This window comes from Triticum aestivum, chromosome 7B (assembly GCF_018294505.1).
Source record: "Triticum aestivum cultivar Chinese Spring chromosome 7B, IWGSC CS RefSeq v2.1, whole genome shotgun sequence".
In the NCBI taxonomy this organism is placed as follows: domain Eukaryota; kingdom Viridiplantae; phylum Streptophyta; class Magnoliopsida; order Poales; family Poaceae; genus Triticum; species Triticum aestivum.
This window is the reverse complement of record NC_057813.1, coordinates 739,730,792-739,751,606: the sequence shown is the minus strand read 5'-3', so window position 1 is coordinate 739,751,606 and position 20,815 is coordinate 739,730,792. Positions and strand designations below refer to the sequence as shown.

The following is a 20,815-nucleotide window of genomic DNA, read 5'->3' as shown; positions in this document are numbered from 1 at the left end:
CGATGACTCTTTTCTTAGGAGAGTACAACGACTGGCACAAGTTCTCTCGCTAGAAACCTACATTGATGGATTTTTTTTTTTACAACTGAGCGACTGACATCCCCTTTGACTTGTCAATGGAAATCAAGATCCGATGGTGCTCTATTTCATCTAAACCTCAGCTAAAGGGTTGCGGGCCATGGAGAGAGAGGGGGGGCATTTAACCTATGGGCTCCACTTTTTCCTCTGGAAAAACTTCCCTCCAGAACTTTTGGCCTGCGAATCTGCACACGATGGTCGGCTGGCTCATGCGAGAGTAGACATCATATTAAAACCCTTTAGGGTGGGAAGATCATGAAATCCGACGGCCGAAAGCGTGCTGGTCATGAGAGGGATAGGAGAGTGCCCGGTTTTAATAAACACTCCGCGATATTTGCAAAAAAACAGGGGTGGGTTCGCTTCTCAACCAGAAATTGAAATTGTAAAATCTTCTGTCTCCATGTGAAATTACGCAATTGTTTCTTAGCAAAGCTTACAGTCTCCCTACTGGCGATACTAATATGAATAAATTAATAAAGACCAGACCGAACCAGATAAACAGATACTCCATCTAAATAATATAAGAGCGGTTAGATCACTACTATGTAGGGAGTACTCACCATGCATGCGGCCCATCTACTCACAGCTAGTACTCTCCGCGCCTATTGCAGCAGTCCATAGCCTCTATATATATACAACACTGGTTATATTTTTTTCACTTGCGATTTTTAGTTCATATTTTTGTTTTCGACTTCTTCTCTACTTTTACAACATCTCTACAAATATATTGGGAAAACTAATTTTAGTTTTTATATTTCATTATTTATAAGATGATAAAGTGTAAAAGTGAAAAACACATTCCATGTGGTATAGTGTATTTCAAAATCATTCATCACGTATTAAAAATGTAGTGGTCACATATTTCACAAAATATACATCATGTATTGAAAAATATGCACCTCTTATTCAAAACATGTTCATCAATGTATTCTAAAAAGAATCTTCACATATTTCAAAACTGTCCATCACGTATTAAAAAAGTTGTCACCATGTATTTAAAAGATGTTTCTCGTGTATTTGAAAAATATTCACCATTTATTTTGAAAATGTTCATTGCATGTCTCATAGAAATCATGCATTTCAAAACTATACATCGTGTATTGAAAAAATGTGCACCACATATTCAAAACATATTTTTCCTGTATTCAAGAAATATTCCTCTCATATTAAAAAAATGTTCACCGCATATTTGAAATAAAAGTGCATTGCGTATTTGAAATTATGTTTTGAAAAATTGTTTACCTTATTTTAAAAAAATGGTCATCATAGATTTAATAAAAAGTCACGGCATATTGCAAAAAGCTTCATCGCATATTTATTAAATATTCACCGCATATTTCAAAAGTATTCACCACATATACAAAAAATGTGCATCACTTACTTAGAAAAACGTCAACCCTATATGAAAAAACTATGCATCACGTAATTAAAAAGTATTTTATATTAAAAATATCATGTATTATTTTATAAAATAATCTACTATCCTAAAATATATTTACAAAAGGAAATGAAAACAAAAATATTGAGAAGGGAAAATACAAGACAAAACAGATAAATTCAAAGAGATAAATGTTTATAAATGTAGTCCTGTATTCAAAATTATTTTCAACATATTCAAAAAATGTTCACCACTTACTTAGAAAATGTCCACCCATGTGGAAAAAATTGTGCATCACGTAATTCAAAAGTGTTCTTATATTTAAAAAATCGTGTATTCTTTTTAATAAATTACTTACCCTAAAAAATATTCAAAAAAGGTACTGGAAATAGAAATAATGTAAAGGGAGAAAGGCAAGAGAAAACAGATTAATTGAAAGGAATAAAAAATGGATAGATGAGAATAAAATATAAAACTAAATTAGAAAACCTTAAAAATGAAAAAAGAAAAAAAATAAATAAGAAAACTGAAGTAGAAACCCAACAAACAAAAATAACAAAAGGGGGAAGAAAAGAAAAATTGGAAAATTAAAAAAGGAAAATTGAAAACAAAACCTGAAAAAAGAATTGCACAAAGAAACAAAGTGAGAGAAAAAAACCCGCATCAATCAAAGAAGGCAACTCAAGATCATCATTTCATATTACAAAAAACAACACTTACCATTAAAATGATACAAGACTCCATTGAGCTACTAGTGATTAATACAGTAGTGAAAATTTGGCTCCTCTATTTGTACTATACATGGTGAAATTTCTGGAAACTCCTTTTGGAGCTCGGGCTCCAATGAGGCCTCCAAATTCAAATTTGCAATTTCATTGAAATTCGTATTTTTACATTTCAAAAAATTCTGAAAAAAATTACAGATATACATGAAGGCATAATACACATGTGTGTAAATTTTCAGTTCAAAATACATTAAAATGAGGGCTGTGCAAAAAATACAAATCTAGGGCTGTTTAACACATGATACTGTTCATCCTCCCAGGCCATGGATTTGTCTTTTTTTACAGGTCGCAACTCAAGGTATTTCATCATGAATTTTTACACACATGTGAGTTACATCCTACTTGCTTAGGGTCTAATTATACAGGATTGTAAAATAAATGAGGCTCAAAGATTTTGGGAGAAGCTGGGTAGGGATCGGATTCTGGAAGAATCCCCAGGCAAAAGAACTAGGCCTTAGTGAGTTCTTCAGCCCAAAACCAATTACCAATGAAGAAACCACTCTATCCCACGTAGCACATCCCCAAATGGGCGAGGCCGGGAATAGCTCAGTTTCTCTGTTCCTGCTTCGTAGAGTGCAGCATCCTGTTTTGTTTTCTTCACTTCCGTTTTTAATTCTTCATCTTTTTTCTTTTGCTTATTAAAAATGTAGTGGTAGCATATTTCAAAACATACATCATGTATTAAAAAAAATGCACCTCTTATTCAGAACATGTTCATCAACGTATTCTAAAAAGAATCTTCACATATCTCAAAACTGTCCATCACATATTAAAAAAAAGTTGTCACCATGTATTTAAAAGATGTTTCTCGCGTATTTTAAAAATATTCACCATTTATTTTGAAAACGTTCATTGCATGTCTAAAAAAAACCATGCATTTTAAAACTGTACATTGTGTATTGGAAAAATGTGCACCACATAGTCAAAACATATTCTTCCTGTATTCAAGAAATGTTCCTCACATATTAAAAAAATCTTCACCACATATTTGAAAAAAAGTGCATTGCGTATTTGAAATTTTGTATTGAATTTTTTTTACCGCATGTTAAAAAAATGGTCATTATAGATTTAATAAAAAGTCACGACATATTGCAAAAAGTTTCATCGCGTATTTATTTAATATTCACCGCATATTTCAAAAGTATTCACCACGTATACGAAAAATGTGCATCACTTACTTAGAAAAACGTCAACCCTATATGAAAAAACTGTGCATCACGTAATTCAAAAGTATTTTATATTAAAAATATCATGTATTATTTTATAAAATAATCAACTATGCTAAAACATATTTACAAAAGGAAATGGAAACAAAAATATTGTGAAGGGAAAAGACAAGACAAAACAGATAAATTGAAAGAGATAATTGTTTATAAATGTAGTCCCATATTATAAATTATTTTCAACATATTCGAAAAATGTTCGCCGCTTACTTAGAAAATGTCCACCCCATGTGGAAAAAATTGTGCATCACGTAATTGAAAAGTGTTCTTATATTAAAAAAAATCATGTATTCTTTTTAATAAATTACTTATCCTAAAAAACATTCAAAAAAGGTACTGGAAATAGAAATAGTGTAAAGGCAGAAAGGCAAGAGAAAAGAGATTAATTGAAAGAAATAAAAAATGGATAGATGAGAATAAAACATAAAACTAAATTAGAAAACCTGAAAAATGAAAAGAGAGAAAAAGAAGAAATAAGAAAACCGAAGAAGAAACCCAACAAACAAAAATAACAAAAGGGGGAAGAAAAGAAAAGTTGCAAAATTAAAAAGGAAAATTGAAAACAAAACCTGAAAAAAGAACTGCACAAAGAAATAAAGTGAGAAAGAAGAAAAAAACTGCATTAATCAAAGAAGGCAACTCAAGATCATCATTTCATTTTACAAAAAACAACACTTATACCATTAAAATGATACAAGACCAAAGATGACCTAACATAAATACTAATCGACCCTTTGTATTCATCAAAATTAAACGAGTTACGTGTATTTCTAACCCATCAATTTCCTCTTTCTCCGACTCACGTATCACAGTGAGTTTCATGCGCCCACCAAAAAACGTCCCCAATAAACCCCATCAGAAAAGCTCGGGTCGTGGAATTTGGCGTGAATGCCCAATCTATTACGCATGTATTTGACCGCATATTTGAAATTTTGAATACACCTTGTACACGTACGATCTTGCATCCATTGAATCTATGAACTCTGAGCAGACTCCATTGAACTACTAGTGATTAATAGAGTAGTGAAAATTTGGCTCCTCTATCTGTACTACACATGGTGAAATTTCACCATTCCTTTTGTCTTAGTTGTGTCATATATATGTTGAGTTTCATATATGCCAACCAAGCAGTAGACTCCATCTCAAGAGCGTCTGTTGCCAGATTCGACGACCGCTGCATACCCTGCTGGATGATGTATTCATCTCTGAATTTTGAGATGGCTCCATGGATTAGTAGAAGTAATAAATTTTTGGCTCTAGAAGTTGAGGACGCTGCTGGCGTAGTAGGGAGACAAGCAGAGGCCCTCCATCCAGGGGCTCCTCAGCTGCGTCAGGAACGGGTCCTGCATCCACTCCAGCCCGCCCCTCGCCGTCTCCAGCTGCGGCAGCCGCATCGCCTCCGGCCTCGCCACCGCCACCGCCACGGCCTCCTCCTTCTTCACCCCGTGGTGCTGCACGGCGGCCTCGTGGGCGACCTCGGACGCGGACGAGACGTCGGGCGAGCCGGCGCTGCAGTGGGAGAGGGAGCGCGAGGCCGTGGCGGTGGGCGGGGAGGAGCGCGCGCGCGCGAGCTCCTCCATGGCCACCCGCTGCTCCAGCTCCTTGAGCGACACGGCCTTGCGGTACACCTTGCAGAGCACCACGTCCTGCTGCTCGCCGGCGCCGGCGCCGGCAAGGTCGGGCAGCCGGTACTCGTTCATGACCCAGTCGGTCTTGGTGCCCCGCGGCGCGCGGCCCTGGTAATAGACGAGCGTCTTCTTGAGCCCGACGAGGCGCTTGGGGTCGGCGGCGCAGCGCACGGCGCGGTCGGACCCCGTGGCCTTCCAGAACCCGCGCTCCGTGGTGCGGCTCGGGCGCCCGCCGCCGCCGCCGCCGGACGCCGCGTGCTTCCGGGCGCCGTCGCGGGGCACGAGGAAGTACCACTCCCGCTCGCTGGCGATGGCGGCCAGCCCCGGGAGGTCCCAGGGGTCGTGCCGGTACAGGTGCACCGTGGGGATGATGTCGAACGGCGCCGCCCTGAGGTGCTGCTGCTGATTCTTGTTGCTGTTGCTGGTGACGTGGTGCTTGAGGTAGAACTCGAGCAGCTCCTCCTCCGTGGGGTGGAACCGGAACCCCGGCAGCTCCAGCGACGGCGCCGCCGCTCCTCCTCGCCGCTCCATCTCGATCAGATGAGCTAGCTAGCTTGGGTAGATTGATTCCAGTGTGGTAAGCAGAGCAGAGTTGTTGGTTGTTGGATGAATGTGTTGGGAAAGAGCAGAGGATGCTCGCAGCATATATAGGCCGGCGGTGAGGAGGGAAATGGGGTCTCCATCCGTCCAAATTCCAAGTCTCCGCATGACTTTTACTGGCCAAACTGCGGACAGTGAGTGAGTGTGAGTGTGTGTCGACTTGGAATTCTTAACTGGTAATTTGTGCTGATTAATTGACCGGGGGTTAAGTTTGGATAGCTACCTACAAGGTGTGAGTGTGATCTCTGTATGTATATGTGATTAGTTAACTGCCAAGTTGGGTAATGGTGGTTTGTTTAGTGGTGAAAAGCTATAGGAACCAATGGTCTGCATCTACTGTTGTGGATGTAGTACCTTCTAGTACCTTACCTGTGATCTCATCTCAAGTTGATGATGTATAAGGCTTTAAAAAGGGGTTAATTAAGAAAGGAAATTGGTAGGAGTACTTGTGTTTGTGTGTGGTGGTTCCCTGCTAAAATCCACTAAGCTTTACATCATGAAGTTTCCTCGTAGCTAATCCAAGTTAGTGAGAGAATCATGATTGGTCAACCACTGTGGAGCAATCCACACAGTAAATTTGACTTTGAATCAGAAATTTGCGATATTTTTTTAATTTTGGACATTGCGAATACATTTTAGGTTAATAAGCAACACTGCCCACAAAAGGGCTAATGCATGGCAAGTTGTCGTAGAAGCATAGCAAAGATTGGGCTCAATGTCAATTTTCATTCCATGTAAAGCAGATCATCGGAATTGAATTCTGTTTTTTTTTATCCTAGCACAAATCAAACAAGGTCTATAGAAATAGATCTAAAGGATGTAATCCTCCAATATTCTTATTTTAATCACGTTCACCCTTGATGGTGAAGATTTTCATTTTGAGAAATACACCACAAACGTAGACATTCATATACACGCACGCACAGTCACCCCAATAAACACACACATGTACACTCTCTCACGTGAGCACCTTCGAGAGACTGAGCCAGCAGGCACGCCACAAATATCCCTGAAAAGCATGTAATAAATTCAGGACAATGCGACCGCCTGTGTGAAGTCTAGGACTTGAACCCGCAAGGGCACATTCCACCATAAGGAACCTAGGCATCTCAGTTCGTTTAATGGCGATGGTTAAAAGGATAAATAGAAAGGAAACTAATTAGAAGGTATAGGTTGTGTTTTGTGTAGTGCTCCCCTGTTCATGCCCTCTATGCTAGCCTTTGTTCTTTTTGTCTATTTTCATCTGGCTAGACAACCCGTGTTTCTGTGCGTTTGTGACTTATTTTTATATACTTACTTATAATAATGAAACAAGTTTCACAGCCCCCCCTGACAGCAACCATCGTAAGTTTGTGATTATGGAGAATATGTATGTGTACGGAGCAGCATCCTTAAACAGAGATTTACAGGAGCCGCCCTCCCGTATAATATGTATGTGTACGGGCGGTCGTGGAAGAATTTAGAAATCAATCAAGCGTTGCAGAGTAGTTAAATAAAACTTAGGCGAGTCACCATTCAAAAAATAATCAGGCGATCGTGTGATTGGATAATTAGAAGATTTAGCACAGCTAATCGGATTGGGCTGACGTCGCTCTCAAGAGGCATCGGCCGAATAATAATCTCGGACCTGCAAAGTATAGTAGTGGTATATTCCAAGAAGCCACTCACTCTTGACCCTAGGTCAATCCTTTCGCAGCCATACTTCTTTCATGAAAAAGGGATGCGGCTAAGCAAAAATAAATAAGCTGTTGAACACAAATCTTTGACCTGTTTATCTTGATCTAGGCCAGTGCTAATATTTTATCAGGAAAAAACTGCTTAAAAGCACAACTGCTATATGTAATTGGACTGAAATTGTATTGGATAAATCACTTTTGTAGGGGGGTGAATGGTTGGAAGAGGAAGAAAGCTAAAGGAAAAAGGACAAATGTTAGATCATTTAATCTAATAGCCCAGAAAATTGACTTACCCAAAACAAAATTTGCTCTTAGCCTGGCAATCCTCCATGTGACATGGTAGTCCGGCCTATCGCAGCACAACATATTCCCAGACATGTGGTCGAATGTTTTGCTTTTAGCCTGACAATTCTCTATATTGTATCATGGCAAATCCCTTAACCACGTGGCGATTTGCTCTGCCGCGGCATGGCAAAGTCGTGAGGATTCTTTCTGCTAGCATGCAATTTTTTTTTCTTTTCAACATGATAAATATTTCTGTTATACCATGACAATTCCTAAACGTTCATTGAGTGGTTTTCTAGTAACACTCTTCAATAGCGCGTTTGCTTAAACAAACCTATTAGACCTTGTACAATGCAAGGTGTCTAGGAGAGGTGTTTGAAGAAATAAACCAAGCTTTTTTTAAGCGCCGGTGCTTATTTGTACAGGACAGACACTGATGCTTCATCAAAAAACCAGGTTTATTTTTCTAGTCACCTCCGTGGACACCTAGCGTCTTATAGAGATTTGGGTGGCCGTCAGCTCGTACGTTAGTGGCGTCTTTTTTATTCACTTCCACCATTAGTACAGCTAATCAGGACAGGCATTTTTTTTTAGAGGACGTGAGGCGAGTTTGTGACTGGATAATTACAAGATTAGCACAGGCAATCAGATCGATCGGGCCGACGTCGCCCTCAAGAGGCCTGAAGAGCAGAATAATCTCTGACCTGCAACTGCACAGCACACGTACTTTAATAAAAAGAAAAGAAGCCACTCACTCTTGACCCCGGTCAACCCTTTCGCAGCCACACATATTTTATTACAGAAAATAAATATGTGCGCGGTTAAGGCAAGGAGAAAACAAACAAACTGTTGAACACAAAATCTTTGACCTGTATTTAGCTTGAACCAGGCCTGTCTATCTTGGACGTCCCGTCCGAAAACCAAGGAATTCCGCACCAGCATTTCCCCACTGTTCTACTCCCTCCGTTCCAAAATAGATGACCCAACTTTGTACCAACTTTAGTACAGTACTAATTAGAAACCCAGATGAGATGATCCAAGCAGGGAAAGTGAGCAGCGAAGGTGAAGCATTGCCTCGGTCGCAGGCAACGTAGGCTCCACTGACACCGACGTCCGCTTGCATTGAAACGGTAAAAGGCGAGCGAGCGCATCATCCATCATTCACAGCCTCAGCAATGGAGTGCCGGAGTAGGGACAAAAAAGCTCACCAAGATGTCCACTAGCCGTGACTTTCCACAGCAAATTCCAAAAGGGTGTGACACACCGCACCACATATCTCCAAGTATCCTTTTCCGTCCGGCCGTCGGTGTCGCTGAACGCAGAAAACCGTGTTGAATTGTTCCAAAGCCTTGAACTTCTTTCCTCCTCTGTTTTTTTTTTCCTTGTGTTGACGAGCAGGAATTCAAGGTGGAAAAATCATTACACAAAGACTAATACTAAAACAAAACAAAATAACATAAAATATACTGTAATAATAATGGTTTTGATGAAAGTGGTTCCACTTTTTTAGGTGCGTTGCATTTGGCTCCATGTTGGTTGACACCATATATAAGAGGAAAACAAGGGTAAAGGAAGTTGCCTTCGATTTCAACGTCTTCGTGTGCCTCTTCGCCGGAAGCAACCTTGGAACCCTCCAGGAAAACAGCTCGAAAAGAATTAATTCTCTCCTGCAAAAGATGAACTGATTATAGGCTGCTGAAACACACATTATTTTTTGTGCTGCAGAATAAAACATGTAGGGACTAGTGTTGGTGTGTCTCACTGTCACAAGCCACAGCCATAGACTGGAGACTGGACTGCCCGCTGCTGAAAATCAAGAAAGGGACGCCCTGCAGCAGCATCCACATCACGTAGAATCTAGACCGTTTCCCCTGCCATCCTGCCGAGCCGTTTCCCCTGCCATCCTGCCGAGGCCGCTGTCCATCTCATCTCGGCCAGTCAAGTCCATGCCCCTGCGTCGCTTCTGTTCATGCCAAAAAAACGCAGTGCAGCCACTCACCTGGCACCACGGGCGCAAAAGCAGCGGAGGAGGAAGAAGATGGCCATGGCAGCTTGCGCTACTTTGAAGCGGTCCAAGTCTTGGGCGATGCGCACTTCTCATGCCCACTGTGGCCTCGATGGTCAGTGCCGTGAGCGATGATGACGAAGATGGTCGCCTTTTGGTTGTGGGCAAACAAGACCTGTTGGAACAAGTTAGTGCTGGATAATATTTCTTTCAACTGGAGAATTTTGGGACATGATAGGATAGCTTACCTTTGTGTGCCACCATGACGCCTTGTCTCACGAAAGGAAACAAGGAGTGAAGCTTCCCCAGCACTGCAGTTATTAGCACAAAAAGGTAGTGCAATCTATGATTTCTTCGCCCTGCAGTTATTAGCAAAAGAAGATACAATCCAGGCTTATAGCAATATGTATCAATTATCATGTAACTATGTAAGACAAAAAGAAATGGAAAACAGACAACTGTTTTTATTCTGGGCTGACAGCCCCAAACTTTCTTTATGACAGAGGACTCGGGGATGGCGCATATTTGGCACGTATAGCTGGACTCGACCCGCACCATCACCGCTTATTTATCTTTCTATATAGTAGGTAACCTCAGCAAAGTCCAAGCCAGAATGTCAAGTCTGCACAGTTTGACAGTATTGCTACTAGTAGCAATAGCAGGAGTATTACAAGGACGTCGGTACACGGTTCTGATCAAGCGTTGATATGGTGCTTATTTGTTGTCTTTGTCGGGTTCCGGAAGACAAAGTTAATTCCCTTCTTGCTGGAGTCACCTCCTGTAGACGCCTTTTAGGAACCAGAAGTCGCCTCACCATCTGCTGCGTCTTTGACGTGAGTAGCTTCAACATCGATGTACCCGAGAGCAGTTTTGCCCCAAGAAGCAGCTCCTTCACCCTTGGGCTTTTCCGCTTTTTCCTCGACGCGATAGTAAGCCTGGCAAGAGAGCAGTTTGTGAGGTTGTGCTGCGGTTTTTTGTGGCTGTTAATTATTTATTACTAAATCATCCTAGTAATTAGCATTACCACACAAGTACGGGATGGAGACAGGATTTTGAATGAGTTAGGGCGGTTGTTGAAGTTTGTTTCAGGTACTCCTGGTACTCCTTCAGGCGACGTGAAGTGGTCGTTGTCATGGGCCACCTGCAATGCAGCACAGATCAACAGTGCAAATAAGATTATCCGATGCAACCTTGATGGCCCCATCTACAGAAGAATATAGGTGTGCAAAACAGATCTTGAACAATATTAACATTGCTTACTCTTCCATGTCCACCAAACATCAGAGCATCGGAGTCCAGAGCTACCTTGTACTTCCCAGGCAAGTCACATCCGACTTTGTAACTGCGTGTTTTAAAAGTGGAAACGATTAAGCACATTATACATTATAAGCAGAAGAAATATTGAAAGGCAAAGCTTGCACAAGAGATCAGTTACCCATCATAAGTTTTACTGGGATGAAAATTGAAGACGAAAACCAGATCTCCACGTTCAAATACAATAATCTGGAAAGGAAGTTGGATGAGTCCATAGGCCATTTTGAGACAACAATGGTTCATATCAAACAGATACGGTTTCAACTTGTTCGGTAACATAAAACACACAAGTCAGAGTTGCTATTCTTAGGAGTAAGAGTGAATCAAATGATGCAACAACTGCCCTGACTAAAGATTGTGTAGTTAAGTACCTTCTTTTCCTCATTCATGTCGCTGACAATCTGCTTTGATGATGATAGGAAGGAAAATTTGTCGTCGAGCGCATTCATTGCTTGATCAAATGCGTTCATGTACTGTTCAAATTATATATGTTAGGCCAGAAATAAAAAATGCTTGAATGCAGAAAAGCTGGATAAAATATGAGAAAATTCGTGAAAGGCTATTATTATTTATCATATGCAGAGAAAAATAACTTCCTGTTAACAAAAGAACACAGCCTTCAAATAAAATTTGGGAAAATGCAATGTCAATTTGCATATGGATAATGTATGTAATGCACATCAATAATGTGTAAGAATCAATAAAATTAGTAGGTTAACACTAGCAAGATTTGGTCATCGTACTGACCAACAACTAGTAGATCAGCAATTTAGTTTAGTTTGAAAGGCTTAATATGAAATGTTAGAAAGGAGAATTTATCCCAACACAGAAGTTGGAACCCCGTGTAAATAGCCAGAGTCAGAGATGAAGGAACTAAGTGAGGTCAAAGATCCAAGAGAGCTACGAGACCAGAAACTGTAAGAGTGTACATAGGCATAACCTTGTATCGTAGGTGATCAATGTCCGCGAGGCTCCACTGGCGTCTGCATTTATCATAACTCCAGTTGTTGCCTTCTCTTGGAAAGTCAATCCATTCTGGGTGGCCAAACTAAAAGGAAATTGCACCATCAGTACGAGTTAGAAAACAGATATAAACGCTGTCAGGTTGCAGCAATTTGCCATATACTGCTGATTTTCTGCAAGAAGCTTGTCTTTTATATGTAAAACATGAGTAGGTTAAGAAAGACATGATAACATCTCTAGCATGTTTGCATCATTTATGGAGAAACATGGTATAAAATAAAATCTTTCAAACCGGGAACATTCATTAGTGTGTGATGTCGGCATATATGTAAACTGGAATAAGAGGAACCAACAATAGACTGCCACACTAAAATACAACAATGAATTAGAATAAAGATTAGGTACCAGCACAGCTAAATGATACGTAATAACATGGAAATAGCTGGGGTGTACTTGGTCTTAGAAAACAGAGGTTTAAACTTTTTGCACCTGCGCAAAGGATTTATTTTTTTGAAAGTTTTGACATATTGATCAGAAACAAGTTTTGACAGATAATTAGATTTTACCTCATTGCCCATAAAATTTAAGTAGCCATCACCTCCAAGGGCCATGGTGATGAAGTGAATCATCTGAAATATTTGTAACACAATAAGCCAAATGTACCAAAAGGGACTGGAACACACTATCTTCAAGGGCTAACCAGAACTTTGAGTAAACCAACTAAGATTACAATACTCATCTAGAAATAGAACCATCAAATTAAGGAACACTTAAAACGAATCGAACCTTTTGAAGTGCAATGCCACGATCAACTGTAATTGAAGCAGGCTGCAAGTCAGACATGCCAGTATACATTTCCTTGTCCATCAAGAGAAATGCCATAGTCTTGTCGCCAACAATAGACTGAAAATTTGCGTGAAAATTAACTACCAGGCAAACAAAGTGTCCCACCTTTGAACTGTATGTTCTTAGAACAGTGCCCCCATCCAAAAAAAAACGCATACTCACACACACCGACAAAGGAGGGAAAACATACCTGATCATGGCTCTCAGCATATGCAATACACTTTTCCGTATACCTCCTGTTGGTCAAAGTATGTGCTATTCCACTCATTGACCATTCAAGGTCATCTTTGTTCTTCAAGTAGTCGATCCATCTATCAGGAATAGCCATAGCCAGGCGATAGTCAAACCCTACTCCACCTTCATCAACTGACCGACAAAGCACTGGCATGCCTGAAACATCTTCTGCAACAACAGTTGCTTCTGGCAAGAGTTTGTGCATTAAATGGTTCGCGAGCATCAGGTAAACAACTGCATCTACATCAGTATCCAAACCAAAATATTCCTTGTAACTTCCAGTGAATGACATATTGATACCATGGTGATTATATAGCATGGATGTTACCCCGTCAAATCGGAAGCCATCAAACATGAATTCGTCCATCCAATATCTCAGATTAGAAAGAAGAAATCGTAAGACCTCCCAATTGGCATAGTTGAACAGGCGGCTATCCCACAGTTTATGATAGCCCCTTTCTCCTGTGTGGAAATAGGACTCCTGTGTGTTTTGCCCAACATCATAGCCATTAAGACCATCTGTCTTATTACTGCTCGCATGGCTATGGACAACATCCATCAGAACACGCAACCCTAAACTGTGTGCCTTGTCAACAAGATATTTGAGGTCCTCTGGCGTGCCTGATCTGCTGCTAACTGCGAAGAAATTTGTCACATGGTACCCAAAAGAAGCATAATATGAATGTTCCATGATTGCCATCAGCTGAACTGTGTTGTAGTTGTTTGCCTTTATGCGCGGTAACACATTGTCTGCAAATTCTCTGTATGTGCTTACTTCAGGCTTTTCACCACTCATCCCCACATGAGCCTCGTAAATACGTGGAGCGTCAGGCTTTCGAGGCCGAGGATGCTTAAACACATACCTGCAAAACGAGCAATAAAAGTATCATGTCTCCACATTAATTTAAGTTAATTGTGTGGGTTTTACTTAGATTTCTTGCTCTCAAGCCACTGAAAGTAGACCTTTCACCAATTGGTGGATCCCAGTGAACACCGTCATATGGAGCTCCAAATTTAGAGGCATCAAAAGTTGCATAACGAATCCATGCAGGAACCCGATCGACCCATAGTCCATCTCCACGGTGAAATCGAAATTTAACCTTGGAATTATGGGGGATGGCAGGTTTCCCATTGACATGGGAAATCCTGACTGACCAAACACCAAAATTATCCTTTGTCATCCTGTGCCCAGAGCCATTCCAGTTGTTGAAGTCACCAATAAGTTGTGCATCCCTACATCCATAAAGTAATGATTAGCAAGTAAATACATGAATCTACTAAAGATAGTGAGAAGCAAGTATTGCCATAAAAGTAATGTATACCAGCCAACTATGACCATAACTATAAAAGGGAAAACATATTTCATATTTTCTCTCTAGCGCATCCTGATCTACCTGTAATGCTTAACTTAACAGCACAGGACAAGCCATGAGTGAAAACCTGAAATAGTTATCTATTCTTTACTAGCTACAATCAGAAAAGATAAGTCATCTCACTGGAAACAAAAATGGAAAATACTCTAACTCTTAGACAGTTTCATCAGCACTGCATAGGTTAACCAACGACCATTGCAATTAGCTGTGTGACAACACTAGAACTTACATTGCTGCAGGGGCCCATTCCCGGTACACAGTTGCGTCATTTTCTGTGTTGATCCCAAACTTCAAGTAGCCTATAAAACAGAGTTACATTACGCCCTTTTGTGCTGCGGACGCCACGAAAGGAGCACTATTGTTTCGAACACATGAATGAAAGCTGACCTTTAGAGAACTCTTCAAGGCCCCCCTCATATTTCTCAATCGAATGTTTCTGTTCAAGATACTTTTTCATCCTGTAACTGAAGTGTTCCTTGAAGCCGGCAAACTTCGGATCCAGATCGTATATCGGAAGGTCGCCGACGCCATCTTCAGCTGTTGCCATGGTGTAGTCTCTTGGCGCAGACACGGGAGCAGAGAAATCGCTCTTGGCCTTCCATAAACGAACGACAGTTAGAGCGAGCGGCAGATTTACAACAACTAAAGAAGTAATGGAGATACAGCACAGGATCATGTGTTTACACAATTAAATATATTTGGCACAATGCAGCAACTAATTACAGAGTAGTTGATAAATTCATCACAGATTATTGGTTGATACATTCATCACAGATTACCACATTTCGATTGAAATAGTGCAGGAGAGGATATAACAGTATATGGATCGCATGAAGGCAGAGAAATCCAATCGAAATCACACCCACTTGTTCCTCAATGGACGGCGTCAAGTGGACGAATCCCAGCCTCAAGTTTATTAGCAGTAGTAGTAGTAGTATTTGGAATAACCACCACCATGGATCAGATTCCGTTTGCCCGGCGACAAGAGGGGATCAAGGCCGCAAATCTGGATAGGCAGGGGAGAGGGCTCACCTTCCAGCGAAGCGGAGACGGCGCGGGCACCGCGCTCAGCCGCACATTGGCGCCGCCCTGCGCGCGCGCGGCATCGCATCAGGGAACCCCGGCGGAACGGAGGCCGGAAACGAAAGAAAAGAAAAGAAGATCCCGACTGACTCACCGAGATCCCCGGACCGGGCCGGTCAGCAGCGGGACGGGAAGGGCGCGGCAGGAGCGAGGGCGAGGAGGAGGTGAGGCAGAGCATCGTCGTCGATGTCGATGTCGATGGCGGCGGACGGGGGTCCCATTGTCCGCGGGGCCCGTGACCCGGCGCGCTTTATAGCGGCCGGCCGGAGGAGTGTGGCGCCGGAGACGCAACGGAACGGAAAGGCGTGATTTTTTCCCCCGTGGCCGCTCTCAACAGGACAACAAACAGTGGAGTGGAAGCAACGAGAGGGAGGGGGCGAGGGAGAAGCGGATCTGTGGGCCCGGGCGGGCCGGGGTGCACGTGGACGGTCGGCGGGGAGAGAGCGTGCGTCGCTGGGCCGGGGCAAAGCCATGGGCCCTCACGTGCCTCGCCGCTTTCGGCCTTCGTCAGTTTTCCTTTTTCCAGCCTTCGCTGGTTTTGTGAAAAAAGTGGGAGGATATATATATTTGCTCTAAAAGAAGATCCCAATCACTAAAAAGGCATCACTTTCACAAAAGAAATACTACTCTTTGCACTGTCCGGCAAAAAGAATTTACTCTTTGCAAAGACTAGTGGGACTCCAATGGCTGGTTGTTGCTTGTCGGCGTGGGAGAATGAAATGAGGTTTCTGTAGGGCGAAAAAATGGTGTCCAATGTTTCGCTATGTGTATCGCAACCCCTCACTGCTCTCGTGTCAACTGCAATGTCCCCATCTCCGGCAAGGTTTCTCCAGGGACACCATGGTCGTCCCCATCTCAGCCTCGGAGCTTCGCGCCACCTCAACTCTCATTCTTTCAATTGGAAATCGGCTAGCGTTACTTTCCTTTTCAGGAAAGTACCGGATAGCGAACGTGGTTTCATATGGATCAAGCGTATAGTAGGGATGTCAACCGGGTCCCGCTTAATCCCTTTTAAAGTCCACTTATGATAATGATATGATAGTTCAAAAATATTTTTTTTGTTTGAAGAAAATGAACTATCAAGCTAGCAAAAACTAACTAAACGGGATTGCGGACGCCATTTATTTGCCACTTACATCCCTACCGTATAGCATGTGGTTGGGTTGGGTTGGAGTTCTTGCATATATTTTTTCTAAAAGTATATTTTAAACTGAGTGTTCAAATTTTAAGTGCTTGCATTGCTCATTTCGATAGGTGTTGATGAATTTTTTTGCCCGTGCAAAACATATTTCTCATGTTAGTGTTTATACTTTCTATGTTTAGTGCACCTCCATATGCATATGTACTTTTCATAAGAGACAACAAGTAATACTAAAAAAAGATGAAACCGGAAGAAAATGGCAAAAAAAGGGGGAGCGAAATGAAAAAAAAGGATATATAAGTCTGGAGAAACCACAAGAGAGAAAGAAATAGTTTTCTAAGAAAATAAGAAAGGGGACACCAACAGTCCAACTACCCTTGCTCCCTACATGGGGCACCCCTGCACGACAAGCAAAAGGCACTAAAAGCGGCTTTAGAGCATCTCCAGCCGTTGCCCCCCCCCCAGGAGGCCTGAAAATCGCCGCCTGGGGGCGAGCCGGTGCAAAACTCGGTGCTGGGGGCGATTGGGTTCCCACTCGCCGCCCCAGGCGCCGATATCGGCCCATCTGTTTCGCAAAGCACCCGCTTTTCGGCCCATTTTCGGCGACAAATTGGCCCAATATCGGTGCAAATCGGCCATTGTTCGCTATGGTTGGGCACAAATTCAACACAAGTAACTTTTTCTATCACATAGTTCATTACCGAAAATCAATAGAAATCAAATAGTTCAACAAAAAAATAATTCAATACAAATTAAGTTCAACAAATAAAAACTCTTATTTCATCACACGTCGAGCTAGGCAGCATTGCCCTTGAGCCTCCATAGGTGCTCCACCAGATCGTGCTGCAGTTGTTGATGCACCTGTGGGTCTCGGATCTCCTGACGCATATTGAGGAAGGCAGTCCAGGTTGCCGGTAGCTGGTGATCAACTTGCGCAAGAGGACCCTGCCTGTAATATGGTTCAGTGTCAAACATTGGCTCTTCCTGCTCGCTCTCAATGATCATGTTGTGCAAGATGACACAGCAAGTCATGATCTCCCACATTTGATCTTTCGACTAGGTTTGAGCAGGGTACCGGACAACAGCAAATTGAGATTGGAGCACACCAAATGCCCGCTCGATATCCTTCCTGCAAGCCTCCTGAACCTTCGCAAAGTGGGAGTTCTTGCCTCCTGGCACAGGGTTTGAGATAATCTTCACAAATGTAGACCATCTCGGATAGATGCCATCAGCTAGGTAATACCCCTTGTTGTAGTGCCGCCCATTGATCTCGAAGTTCACCGGAGGAGAATGGCCTTCAACAAGCTTGACAAAGACAAGGGAGCACTGCAGGACGTTGATGCTATTGTGAGTTCCTAGCATCCCAAAGAAAGAGTGCCAAATCCAGAGGTCATGTGGGGCCACTGCCTCAAGTACCACACTGCAACCGCCTTTGGCGCCTTTGTACATCCCCTGCCAAGCAAATGGATAGTTTTTCCATTTCCAATGCATGCAGTCGATGCTTCCAAGCATCCCAGAAAATCCTCTTGCTGCATTCTGTGTTAGGATCCGATCAGTGTCTTCAGCATTGGGTGATCGCAAGTATTGCGGTCCAAACACTACCACCACTGCCCTACAGAACTTGTAGAAACACTCAATGGTCGTGGAATCGGCCATGCGCCCATAGTCGTCGAGTGAATCATCGGGAGCTCCGTATGCACGCATCCTCATAGTTGTCGTGCACTTCTAAATTGAGGTGAATCCAAGTGTGCCAGTGCAATCCTTCTTGCACTTGAAGTAGCTGTCGAACTCCCGGATGGAATTCACAATCCCGAGGAAAAGCTTTCGGCTCATCCGATAACGGCGCCGAAATGTTTTCTCGCTGTGCAATGGAGCGTCGTTGAAGTAGTCGGAATATAGCATGCAGTAGCCTTCCAGACGATGACAGTTCTTTGCTTTCACCCTCCCCGGCACCGAGCCACCTCGTCGCGGCTTTTCATTGCTCGCGAGCAGGCCGGCAAGGGCGACAGGGACCATGAGATGCTCCTCCTCCTGGACGTCAGCTTCGGCTTCCTCCTCCAGCAATGCCGCGAGCGCCTCCTCGTCGTCCGAGTCCATCACCGGGCCGGGCAGACAAATCACCGAACAACTGGCGGGCGTGGTAGAGGCACAACCGCTAGTATGCCGCCCTGCGCGGTCGGGGCACTGGAAAATTCTCCTGGAAGGTGGTGATGAGGTTGCCGCGGCGAAACCTTCTCTCCTTTCCGGTGGGGAATGGCCTATCTAGCGGTGATGGGCGGCGGGCGGCGCCGGGGTCGGCAGGGGTCATGGCCGAGGGCGCGGGCGTAGGGGGCGAATCTGGACGATTTCCTTGACTTTTCGCCTGACAGTGTGGCGCAGGTATGTTTGTCCCTTCGGCCAGACCCACCGAGCGCCCCCAGCACGCTGGGTTCAGCCTGGGATCGCTGGGCTCAAAAACGGGCCGAGCCAGCGGATTTCGGTGTCTTGGGGGCGCGACTGGGGCTTTTTTTTCGGCGTCGTGGCCCAAAAAGTCGCCCTGGGGGACCTGTTGGGGGCGTGGCTGGAGATGCTCTTAGAGAAATTCTAGCAGTGTCACCATAGTGTGGTCGGCATATGCCATATGGAGCATGTTCATCTGCATTTGGTAGCTGCTGCTGTTGTGCACAAACACAGAGTCTCCATATGCAACGTCCATATTTGTGGTTTTAGATTTTTCATCTTTTTCATTTGCTTCAAATTTGTATGTTCAATTTAAGGTACATTTAGTTAAACCAAACCAATTCAATCATCATCAAACATGATTAACTTATATTACTACCAAAAGTCATCGCACAAACATTTTTTTGTGACTTCAAATGTCATTGAGCGACATTTTCAAGATATGCAATGCCGCTATCCGACATTGCTATGTTCTACTACCTGCAATACCACCGTTGTTGCCATCCTCCTCCGGGAGTCGAGGAAGGCATATGGCAAGTTCCCGCTGTTTCGACTCATCGATGGTTGCAGGGCAAAGCTCCCAATGGATGCGCTCCTCATTGCGAGCTTCGAGGGTGGAGAGTCGCATCACGGCATTGATCGGTCCTCGGGCATGATGAGGCCAGCGGTGTTGGATGACCTCATTGACATGTCTGATGGCACCCGAGGAGCCATATCAATGCTTCATGTTGCCATGGGAGCAGACAGATCCGCCACAAGAGGAGGAAGCGCCACACACGCTGTTGTGGGATGAAGAATCACCTACTACCATGGGGGATCGCACCATCGGTGCACCGCAATTGGACAAGCGGTTTAGCCAATAAGTTGTGTCCCTCCATCATGACGACATTGTGGAGAAGAGGGAAGGATACATGAGGAAGGAGTAGGTGGCAGCTGGAGGTTTCAGTGATGTCGTCGAGCTTTTATAGGCAGGGTGATGCTATGCGGCTGCCATCCGAATGGCCGCCTCATGAATCCGAGGGGAGCGAGTACGCCACAAATTGGAGGGTGCTTAGCCATCATGTCACCCTACTCACCGGTGATTATCTGTGCATGGTGGTGCATGTACCTGTGGCACGTTGTGTGAAATCCTAGCGTTGGCGCAAGGAGGAAGAAGTGAAAACTTCCCTCATGCGCTTGCGGTTGGATATGGAGTGAGGGCCAACGAGGCCTCCAAGACCTCCACATTTGGAGGCTAGAAACTTGTTTATGGAGTGAGCTTTATAAATTATGGTGACCCGGAGGCATATGGTGACTGGTAAAGTGCCATTTTGGCCTGAAAACATCATATTGGCATTATGGCGATTCTACTAGAGTTGCTTTTACTCGTCTCACTTTAACCTTCTCTGAGATCACCTTCTAGAGTTATTCCCAAAAAACAAGAAGAATAGACAGAATATTTTGCAACAAAGAGATTAATGGTTTCTAGAATAAACATGAGAGAGTGCATGGTCATGCATGGTGGCATCTTTTGTTTGTAAATCTATGTTTGAATAACTTTTGGCATAAAAGGAAGTAGTTTGCAAAACTATGTTTGTAACTCCTTTATAAGTTAATGTTGTGTGAATATATCTTCATATCAGTCCTACATGGCACATATGAGGCAAATTGTCAAATTCAAGTCAAGTAAATAGAAGTCGAAACAACTAATCATGGTTAATAAATCCAAGAGAAGAATGGGCTAAGAGGAAAAAAAATCATTGCATGAAGACCTAATAGAAATAA

At 43.1% G+C, this 20,815-nt stretch overlaps 2 protein-coding genes across 2 annotated transcripts in view; both read right to left on the bottom strand.

Annotated features, from left to right (window-relative positions):
* Window positions 1-4,337: 4,337 nt before the first annotated feature.
* LOC123161566 (NAC domain-containing protein 22) lies at window positions 4,338-5,876 on the bottom strand. The gene has a single exon (XM_044579373.1). The coding sequence runs from the start codon at window positions 5,621-5,623 to the stop codon at window positions 4,721-4,723; it is 903 nt and encodes a 300-aa protein (XP_044435308.1). The 5' UTR covers window positions 5,624-5,876; the 3' UTR covers window positions 4,338-4,720.
* A 4,226-nt stretch (window positions 5,877-10,102) lies between these two features.
* The window catches only part of LOC542815 (1,4-alpha-glucan-branching enzyme, chloroplastic/amyloplastic), a 29,888-nt gene continuing 19,175 nt past the window's right edge, over window positions 10,103-20,815 (bottom strand). Inside the window, exons 10-21 of the mRNA XM_044579370.1 lie at window positions 14,776-14,983; window positions 14,618-14,687; window positions 13,979-14,248; window positions 12,972-13,878; window positions 12,722-12,838; window positions 12,502-12,564; window positions 11,913-12,020; window positions 11,344-11,445; window positions 11,094-11,161; window positions 10,919-11,000; window positions 10,683-10,799; window positions 10,103-10,593 (exon numbers count right to left, since the gene is read on the bottom strand). Of these exons, the coding sequence (XP_044435305.1) occupies window positions 10,450-10,593; window positions 10,683-10,799; window positions 10,919-11,000; window positions 11,094-11,161; window positions 11,344-11,445; window positions 11,913-12,020; window positions 12,502-12,564; window positions 12,722-12,838; window positions 12,972-13,878; window positions 13,979-14,248; window positions 14,618-14,687; window positions 14,776-14,983 (2,256 nt within the window). The 3' untranslated portion in view covers window positions 10,103-10,449. The remainder of the gene's footprint in view (window positions 10,594-10,682; window positions 10,800-10,918; window positions 11,001-11,093; window positions 11,162-11,343; window positions 11,446-11,912; window positions 12,021-12,501; window positions 12,565-12,721; window positions 12,839-12,971; window positions 13,879-13,978; window positions 14,249-14,617; window positions 14,688-14,775; window positions 14,984-20,815) is intronic.